The 10,430-nt window shown below is 37.7% G+C and overlaps 2 protein-coding genes across 5 annotated transcripts in view; one reads left to right on the forward strand and one right to left on the reverse strand.

Annotated features, from left to right (window-relative positions):
- glra2 (glycine receptor, alpha 2) overlaps nucleotides 1-8,180 on the reverse strand; it is a 46,066-nt gene extending 37,886 nt beyond the window's left edge. For all 3 annotated transcript variants that reach the window (XM_077727786.1, XM_077727788.1, XM_077727789.1), the window contains exon 1: nucleotides 7,973-8,180. The gene's annotated coding sequence lies outside the window, so the exon portion shown is untranslated. The remainder of the gene's footprint in view (nucleotides 1-7,972) is intronic.
- Nucleotides 1-10,430, forward strand: part of gpm6bb (glycoprotein M6Bb) — a 28,874-nt gene that overhangs the window by 13,127 nt on the left and 5,317 nt on the right. For both annotated transcript variants that reach the window (XM_077727790.1, XM_077727791.1), the window contains exons 2-5: nucleotides 8,005-8,191; nucleotides 9,070-9,226; nucleotides 9,311-9,479; nucleotides 9,545-9,618. In XM_077727790.1, coding sequence (XP_077583916.1) covers nucleotides 8,005-8,191; nucleotides 9,070-9,226; nucleotides 9,311-9,479; nucleotides 9,545-9,618 — 587 coding nt within the window. The remainder of the gene's footprint in view (nucleotides 1-8,004; nucleotides 8,192-9,069; nucleotides 9,227-9,310; nucleotides 9,480-9,544; nucleotides 9,619-10,430) is intronic.

Raw genomic sequence — 10,430 nt, forward strand, 5'->3', positions numbered from 1 at the left:
AAACTCATTTATAAGCTCCATTTTATCATCGTCAATAGCAATGAACATTAGTAGTTAAAAGAAAGTTGATTCCCTGAAATAATCCTAAACTTTTTTCCATTTCTGTTCCTGATTACTAGTGCTGCTCTTGGTACACCGTTTTGTTTGTATTTTTTTGCTTGTCCAATTAAATCTCGCTTGTTACAGAATAAAGATCCAATAAACATCTTAACACGACCATATAAAGAGTTCAAACGAGTCTTTATGAGCATGATGTCAACTCTATGTGCTGACCAGAAAAAAACTCTGAAGATTAGCTCGGCCATTTGTTGTTGTGTTGTGGGATCCCCACTAAGTTCACTTCCCTGACCCCTGAGGCTCCCCTTTTTTCTCCTTAAGTCTGGTACCCGTGAGAAGACCCCACTCCAGCCCCCCTCGCTTTGAAAGGCCTCTCTCTCATCAGCATGCCTCCAGGGGCAGCTCTTACGTCGCTGCCAAGATCCTCGTGGCCCCGGTCATCCCTCGCCATCGGCCCTCGCCTGTCTCTTTTATTTAACGAGCTGCTTTTAACATTATACTACTTTGTAGTCTTTGCTGTTTAACTGAAATTTGAGATAGAAGATCACACAAGTAAGGCATCCCCGACAATCCTTTGACTGAACTCTCTTTGCCCAACAACTTGACAGCTCAAAGTCGGGTTCCATGTAGTGTACCCCCTCCATCGGCAATTTCGTATTGATATTCATAGAGTTGCTTTGGCTCCTGACAGATTTTCGGAGAGCTCCATTTGGTTCTCATGACAAATTCTGTCATGTTAGATCGGATTAGATAACTTTTTTCATCCCGTTTTCGGGAAATTTTATTGTCACAGTAGCAAGAGGGTGAGGATAGAGACACAGGAAAATACATTTTGGACATAAATAGGTAATAAATATGTTAATAAATAAATAAATGTCTTCACATTTTGAGCAAAAATAAGTAAAGTACTGTGTTGCTTCTGTTTACACTGGATAGTTTTAAGTTGCAGCACTGATTGATTAATTTACATATGTGGCAGGTCAGTTTAATTCCAATGCATAAATATAGTGTGGGAAAAGATGTCCTTGTTGTATAATTTTTCACTAAATAATTAAAAATATATTATGTTCTGCCATTTCAACACTGTCATAGGCAATAGCTTATAACATTATTGTGTTTTTCATATCCCATATAACTCCTTAAAACCCTGAAACTAAGGAAAGAGATTAACAACCTTTCTACTGGCTTTAATGATATTTCATAAAAGTAAAAAATGATTAAATGTTAACTTTAAATGGCAGCTAAATGTGATAATCACAGTTTTGCAAAAATAAAACAATAATTTTAACATTTAAGTATAATTATGCGTGTTTCTGGCAAAAGCTCTTTTTCAAAAAAAGCTTTGTAAAACTTGGCAAGTCTCATCCTGCAAAATTTTACTGAAGGAAGATGGAGAAGTGATCAAGTGACTGGGTGCATTACGTCCTGTAGTGTGTAGAAAGTAGATTAAGGAAACAAAATCTATTGGGCTCTTGCCAAAACATATCTAGTAACCAGTCTTGGATCACCCCAAAACAATCTTCCCATCATCACATTCCGATATTTGCAGATGGTAATCCTCCTTCATCGCACACCCCGACTGCCGTGATCTTTCTCTTGTCACATTTGATAACAATGAGGCTCTCACAGAATACCATCCATCAAACCTGTGGATGCATTACAATCGCTCTTTTTCCATGGACCAATGATTAATGAGGTGCGTTTGTGCCGTAGGTGAAGATAAATGTCTTGCAAACAGATTGCTACAAGGTGCGTGCACAATAACGAGGAAAATATAACATTAACTCATTTATCTATATGCCAGGAATCACCGGGAGGGATGGATTTATTAGCGGTAGATAAACCAATAATGGAACCCACTAGATTTTTTTTTTTTTTACATTGGTAATTCAATACTATAATAATATACAATACATACATCATAGTGCTATAGAATAGCATTTAACTATAAACCAGAATCGTTATTTCTCTTATGTGGTAAAAGTATTGACAAAAATATGTTTCTAATTATATACTAATAAAATAGCAACTCGTATTTCAATAAAATTGTTGCATGAAATATTTGACTGACAAACCTCTACTTAAAAATGAATATAAAATGCATAAAAGCTGCCTGCCAGTCTAATTATTATTATTATTTTAATTCTGTGATGTTTATATTACTTGGACAAAACATTATGTGGACTGATCTAATGTGTTTTAATCCCTTTTTATTTGTAAAATCCTTGTTTACTTTGAAAAGGACTTTTAGAAAGTAGTTCAGTAATCTACAGCCATAGTAAGAAGCCATCTATCATATTAATATCTCTGACAGCGCAATGTCATTCATTATTTGAAGATTAATCTCATGTGTTTAATTGGTTTTTATTAAAAATGCTCTGCTCTGGATGGACAATTTGCAGGCAGTGGCTATCATCAGTTAACTGCTGCTTCTTTCCGTTTTAGCAAAGTAAACACGGAGTTCACTTTTGACAAATTTCCCCTTGGCTCAGCTCGGCTTTGTCCTCGGAGGGGAAGCCATTAGAACCATTATGGCTCTTTTAATGCCCTCAACAAGGAGAGCCTGTGGAAAAAAGGACTCGTAGATATGTTAGTGTTTTGGCAGCTTTGCCCTCTGAGTGCCAGCAAACAATAGTGAGCTGTAAACGGACACATCTGTGAGCAATGAGGGATGCATGGCAGATTACAATCCAGACTTTTTTTTATGGTGATGCAGGCCTTCAAGGGGTTTATGTTTGCGGTACTTGGGTCATAAATCATCAGTAATAGAGAGTACACACAATTAAATACAAAGGGATATTGGAACTTGGGCTAAATGTCAGAAAACAGTGAGCATTCGTCACTAACATTTATATGGAAATATCTTCTAATGGCAACGTTAACATTAGAAAATATCGTAATGGTTTGCCCCAAATATATTTTTAGTATATTCCATTGTGTATGAGAATTAGGATAACAGGATTTTGGGATTAAAGGAATGTGAAGTGCACTGTGTATTTTAGTATACGTTACATGTCGTTTTCTTTGTAATACGTATTAAGTTTTATGAGTTAATATTGCAGCTTGAAGTGCTTTGCAGATGAATGAAAATATAAAACAATCTTAAGTCATTTTGATACATGCTACTATCAACAATGTTCATGATTTATTCACACTGTAGTCAGGCTGCATTCTTGCTATGTTTGGTCAAATAATTAATTCACTGTAATTAAGAGTGATCAACATCAAATCCAATTGAACTGGCATGACTGGTATTGACTGTAAAAATAGTTTGTCCCTTTTAACTTATTGGCTGCCAATGGCGAGCAATTGGCATCCAAATACTTTGTTGTCCAAATACTTTGTTGTCCAAATACTTTGTTGTTCATCATGTTACAATACATGGAAAATTGGCAAAAATTACAAAACAAAGATGAAGACAACAATTTGGGTTTCAAGTGGTGAATGGCGTCAAATTTTCCATTTTCCAAGACATTGAGTGGTTTGACATCATTGGGAAAAGCCCTTGTCTTGCCTTTTAATTCACGCACTCCCATTAACAATGTTTGATTCAATTTGAGTGGGAGGCTGGCATCTATCAAATGATCGTTGTATACCCTCCCAGTCAAGATAGATTGGGTTTCTATCGCCGTCAAATGATTGCTGTTCAGCAAAATTAATCCCCCCAGATGTACGGTAGGCTATAAACAAAAAAATGTTACACTCATGACATAAGTGCTAATGAAAACGGATGGCTGGATCGCGTTATATTGCTGTATTTACTCTTCCCAGCTGTTGGAAATTTCAGCTTTGCGGTGATGACAGCCCACAGTCATGTTATGGCCCTTAGTGATGGATGGATGCATGTAGATGAGGGGTGCTTACGGGGGTCCAGCTGCAAGATTGTTAACACGTAATGTCTCGGCGTTGACATATAAAGTGAATATGCCGTTCTGAGCCATCCCTTCTTACCCCGGGAAACACTATTTGTGTAGTATGAAGTGGTTTGGAAGTACTCGAGCGCAGCAGTTGGCCGGAATAAGCCTCGCCGTGGTTCCGAGTGGAGCTTTGAAAGAACTGGACGCGATGGAGACTCACACACAGTTGTGCCTTTGTTTGCCAACATCTTGGCTTCCATCTCTGTCTGATTTTTTTTCTTGGTGTCTCTCACACAATAACACACACAAGTATTTCTCCTTGTGATGCCAGCGTGACAAATGGAAGCTCAACACAAACAAGTTGTCTGCGTGCCTTCCCCTTTTCTTTCTTTTCATCCTAGCGACGCCTTCACGAGTCTAACCCAAGCATCGAACGTTTTGCGTCGGCGAGATCAGAACCATGTGAGAGTCATCAAAGGCAACGTGATTTTCATTAACAACCAGCTGGATTTGTTTTGCTGTCAAGCCTGATAAACCATATAAATATATTATTAATAAAATATCATTAATAAATACATGTTAACGGCCTGCAATGAATGAATCGGTATAACAACCATGTCAATAGAACCCTATTTTTTATTTTATTTTTGTAAATCTCAGTCAAATCTTTGACTCAGCAGTGAGAAATCTAAGTAGTTAACAATGAGAAAGACAGGCAGCTTGAGGTTACATTTGTCAGTGCTCAGGGGGATGCCTGTGCCGTTTTGTACATTTTTTCCAGACATACATTGGGTTATGTATTATTAAATTGTATACTTGTCAAATCCGCACAGCTGCATAAGCCATCTGCTGTATAGATTTGACTCTTGGGCAAAGAACGGTATTTGTGTAGGACTGCTTGTAAATGTGCGTTCTTTCAGATGCTCAATCTTGAGAAGACCGTTTAGTGAGGTGTACGTGTCTGGCCTAGATGATGTCTTAAACACATGGTAATCTGTTGCTGTTGTGTCCTTAAAAAAGGGATCACAGAATTTTTTTTTTATGCAATTGATGATGCTAGACGTCCAATCCATTAGAACTGGTATGCTTCCATTTAATTGGAGGTCTATATCGTTTTAATGGAAAAGAATAAGTTATAAAAAGTACTTTTTGCATTAATACTTTAGAAGACCAGCTTCATTGGCTGATAACATAAACTGGGCTCGAACTTGTCTGCCTATGAAGAGATTTACACAATTGTTCCTGCACATAATTATTCTGATGATTAATTTTATTGCTATTTATTGTTTTCTATGTGGTATGTATTGTTATTTTTATTAATATATTGTCTTTATTTTGTCTAACTTCTGGTGGCAAATGGGAAATATTCTATTCTATGCGCCTAATTACGAATGTTTTTATTGTTGCTGCTATTCATAGTTAGTCATGTTTACATGCAGCCAATATCTGGAATAAGAATGTTGGAAATGGTTGAAAAACTGGATTACTGCCAAAACCGTAATGGAAAGAGGTTATTGGGTACATGAAAATGTAGTCACTGATATTCATTTAAAAAAAAGTTCTTCAGTTGTGGTTTTTCCTCTTAGTAATTTACCAGTAAATACCAGCCTTACAAAAAGTTGATATTTAATACAGTGTCCATAGTTCTTGATGTCTACTCCTCATGCCCCTTCAGTTTTGAGAGTAAGATGGGTTACCGCCCATATATTATAAGTCAGCCCTGTTTCATCCCGATTGATGCTGCACTTCCTCTTTTAAAAGGACTCTAATCACTTTGCAGCTGGACTTCATATCCTGTCTGGAGCCCTAGCACCTTTTTTTCATTTTAGATGTTCCCATTAGAAACATGCAAAGTGTGGTGAGGAAATGTAGCCAAGGTGGGATGTTGCTCATGGCAACAGCCCAGGAAATTGCATCAGGATGTAATATGTATGCATTCATTCTTTGCAGATGTAAACAGAAAATATGTATAGATAATACTGTTGTCACGAAACTATTATGTTCAGCCAAAAATTGATACTCAAAAAAACACTACCGTTTCTCCTATCTGCTAAGACATAACTCTCTCAGCTTCTCTATTGCTGGTTATTAATTCTTACAAACAAAAAACTAACTTGGATCCCCCCAAATAGACAGGAAATAGAAAGCTAGTGACACAAATGCCTCAAAATCAGCAGAATGTAAGCAATGAACTTAAGGTGACCACAAAATGCTATAAAATCAATAGGAAAATATCCCACTTGTACAAGAAGTGACACAAGGATTTCCGCAAAATGTACCATAAACGACCCCAAAACCACAAACAGTATCCTCTAATTGACAAAGTAACTAACCCAATTTACTAATTTTCTGCCTTTGACAACGATAGACATCGAATTCAATTAAACCGGGAGACCTGAATCTGAATTTTCAGCTTTAAACGGACTGGCGACCAGTCTAGAGTGTAGTCTGCCTTTTGCTCAAAGACAGCTAAATTAGACTCCTGCAACCCCAGCAACCTTTTCCAGGATGGGTGATATGGGAGATGAAAGAATGAATGAAAAACGCAAAAATATCTCCCATTAAACTACTATTATCGTAATGCATAAAATAAAAAAAACGTAAAAAGTACTCTGTATTTGGTTGACATTTTTCTCCCCCCCAAAAAACTCCCCTACCTTGACCAAAGAAATGAAATGTTTACCCCCTGCCAGTACATCCTGTCAAGTAGTTTGCTCCAGTAAAACAGAAAGCCCCTGGGACACATTGTCCCACGTTTCTACAGACCACCGAGACGCCTCTGATTCCCAGCTTGGAACAAATGTTTGAGTATCACCCCGAACTACACAAACAGTTCGCATGAGCGGTTGCCTAGAAAGCCCAGTGCTTGTATATGGGCTTTAACATGAGTTTCCAACCATCAAAGCGGAGGAAATGTGAGAATACAATCTGAAATAAATTGTTGGAGGAGGAAAGAAAACAAGGCTGAAATTGTGGTCAGAAGATGCAAATGTTGACATAGAAATGATGTCATCATTGAGTGCCACAGCATAGTGTCACAGGGCTATCAACTCAATGGATGCCATGTCCAATCTATTTGAACTGGGAGAATTGGCAGGGGTTGATGCTAGTCCTCTATGTTCAATTTGATTGGATGTCTATCATTGTCAATCGCACTTTTTCTATGTACATTTTCCATGTTAACAGAATCAGGTTAAGGTTTAGTAGCCATGTGCAGTGGTAATTTTAAGGATTGATAAACTTTGGCAATCATTTTGTTGTTGTGGTTAATCTGTAAAAAAAAAAAATTGACGCCGGCAATAGGTTTGTTTGTCTTTGAATGAAAGAGGGATTATTATCAAAGTTGCAGCATGTGTCTGTCATATGAAACGGAACAGATGATTACATTTGGGAGTAATGGGATCAAAGGTCAGAGAGGTCAGAGAACAAATTTATGTCACAGGTCTACTTTCCCATGGTGCTCCTAGTCTCTGTTAAATTTTATTGTTTAATCTTATTTTCTATGCAAGCCGATTGTTGGTGCACTTTATTTCAATATTTGTTTTGGGGAACTCGTGAATCATTTTAATATTTTTTTGTCATCAATATTAATGTCCTCATTCAAATAGTCAGAAATTATTCATAAATAAAATGGTAGGAAAAGAATAAAATACAATCATAACTTGTTTTGAACCATATTAAATATGAATAAATCCAAAACCCAAAAGGGTGAGGAAAATTTACATTTTAGACATAAATAAATGGGCAAAGAAACAATAATACATAAATAAATGGAATATTAGTATTATATTATAAAAATAAATAAATAGATTGATTCACTTTCATTTTTTTAACATAATAAACTAACAGGTGCCCACATGTTGTCCATGCCATTATTATTCTTAATTTATTTCCCTTGAGGAACCCTTGATATTTGATCTTTGTCATGTGCACCACTTTGTTACATCTGTGTTTCCTGTTTAGCTCTAGAAATCACGATGTTTATGTCGTTGTCTAATATTTACAATGACACATACTTCTGTACACAGGCTCACCTGTGTTTAAAATATAAACGGTACCTTTCAATGACTTTGTTTGTGTGTTGCATCAGGTTGCTTCGAGTGCTGCATCAAATGTTTAGGCGGCGTGCCGTACGCGTCTCTAGTGGCGACCATCTTGTGCTTCTCCGGCGTGGCCCTCTTCTGCGGTTGCGGTCACGTGGCGCTCACCGGCACCCTCGGCATCCTGGAAAATCACTTCTCCAAGGTCGCCAGCGATCACGCCATGCTCACTGATGTGTAAGTGGAAGAAACTGGTTAGCATTTCAACAAAGTAAACATTGGGTTGTCATCATCTAAAAATATGCTTATAAAAAAACAATTGCTTCTGAGTAAATTATATTTAATATTAGTGCCGTCACTACTACCACTGCCTCTTCATAATGCTGAGTGGAAATTATTAACTAGTTTGACCTTCCTGTATGGATTTGCATGTTCTCTTAGTGGCTCTGTGGGTTTTCTGGCTTTTCAAAAAACATGCATGGGAGACTTGTTAAACACTATAAATTATTTTTAGGTATTAGTGTGTGCGTGAATGGTTGTTTGTATAGTTGTGCCTTGTGATTGGCTGGTTTGTCGCCAGTCTACTTGGCTGGGATAGGCTCCAGCACCCCCACGAACATTGTGAGGATAAGCGGAACAGAAATTGAATGAATGAAAAAGCTCAAATCTTATATACTCTTAAACAGGTTTGAGGATATAATTGGGTCATATATGATTGTAAATTAAACTAATGAACAAATGAATTATATTAATGCATCTTTCTTACCTCCCCATTGGTTAATGAATTGATTAACCAGTTCGTGTCGATATTTAAATCCACAGCTTCGAAAATGTAATGTTCCTCAGATGGAATCACAATAGGCCAAACGTATAAAAAGAAACTTGTTGAATGACTTCATTCTGTCTATTTTTAGTGTTTTCCAAATGTTAGAATAGAGCAGTCCAAATATGGACGTTGTTACAAAGCGTCTATTAGCCTGGGTAATAAAAGAAGAATGTCAGACACTGAGCATGTTTGGATTTCGAAGGTTGTGTTGATTGGAAAAGTTCAACCGTCTCCTCCAGAGACAAATCTTCAGCGTGGCGAGTAAGCAGTTCTTTTGTGTCACTTTCAGAATCCAGTTAATGCAGTACGCCATCTACGGCATCGCTTCATTCTTCTTCCTCTACGGAATCATTTTGCTAGCGGAGGGATTTTATACAACCAGTGCCGTCAAAGAGCTTCACAGCGAGTTCAAGACCACTATCTGCGGACGATGCATCAGCGGAATGGTACATTTGGGAGAAACTTGATCACCCAAATACCCCTCATACTTGGTTACCGATTTCTAATGTTGTGTGTCTGTGATTCCTCAGTTTGTTTTCCTGACCTACATCCTGGGAGTGGCCTGGCTGGGCGTCTTTGGCTTCTCAGCAGTTCCCGTCTTCCTCTTTTACAACATGTGGTCCACCTGCGCCACCTTGAAGTCACCCGTGTCCAACCTTACAGACATCGACTCCATTTGTGTGGACGTTCGTCAATACGGTATGATGGTACTACACACAGCTAAGTATTTCCATTTTTTTAAAATTGGAAATTTGTTTTTTTAGGAATCATCCCGTGGAGCGCTACACCAGGGAAGGCTTGTGGTTCCACCCTGGGTGACATCTGCAACACCAGCGAGGTAAGACCAAAGATCAGGATTGACTGTAGTTCACACCGACTGTGTCAATTTAGTAAAAAAAAAAAAAATCAAATTACTGTGGTACCTCGACATACAAGCAATTTGAGATACGAGTAAACTTTTGAGCAAATATCTATCTTGAGATACGAGACAAATTTGGATGTATACGAGCAGACAGCTGACACGAGAGGCTGCTCATAAGAACATCATGGGCACTATCTCTCTCTCGCGACTCCTTCGTGTAAAATCTCTGCGAGCACTGGGCGGAGCATTGCATTTCTGAGTGTTTTTTTCCCTCCTGTTAGCCAGTGTGAATGGTGTGTATACTCTTCTCGTTGGCAAGGGGTCGTGCGTTATCCTATTATGAGGACGTGTGCATAATTTTCAGTATATTTTGAAGGGAATATAAAACCAAACAACTCTCGATAGATTGCATCTGAAAGTCAGGGTGTAGGCGGGGCAAATAGAGCCAAAGAGAAGAAAGGTACACAAATATTTAACAAAATTAGAATTAAGTTTAGTGTAAAGTTAGATTAAATTTATTTTTGAGTGTGTCTGCATTGTAATCCAACTTCATTTAACATTTGTTATGTTATGAGTGCGTTGCCAAGCAAAATGTCCTTAATTGATTTATTTGTCAGATAACATGAAATTGCAAAAAGATTAATGAAAAATATCTTCTTCCACCACATTACCTCAAAATATTGTGGCCTTGTTCCTTATTGTAAAGCAGATGGAAAGTGTTGAAATCAATTTGGATCTGCCACTGATGGTAATAGCCGTCCAAACCAATTTGACCTGTAGGGGCTGGA

The sequence above is a fragment of the Stigmatopora nigra genome, chromosome 11, assembly GCF_051989575.1.
Source record: "Stigmatopora nigra isolate UIUO_SnigA chromosome 11, RoL_Snig_1.1, whole genome shotgun sequence".
In the NCBI taxonomy this organism is placed as follows: domain Eukaryota; kingdom Metazoa; phylum Chordata; class Actinopteri; order Syngnathiformes; family Syngnathidae; genus Stigmatopora; species Stigmatopora nigra.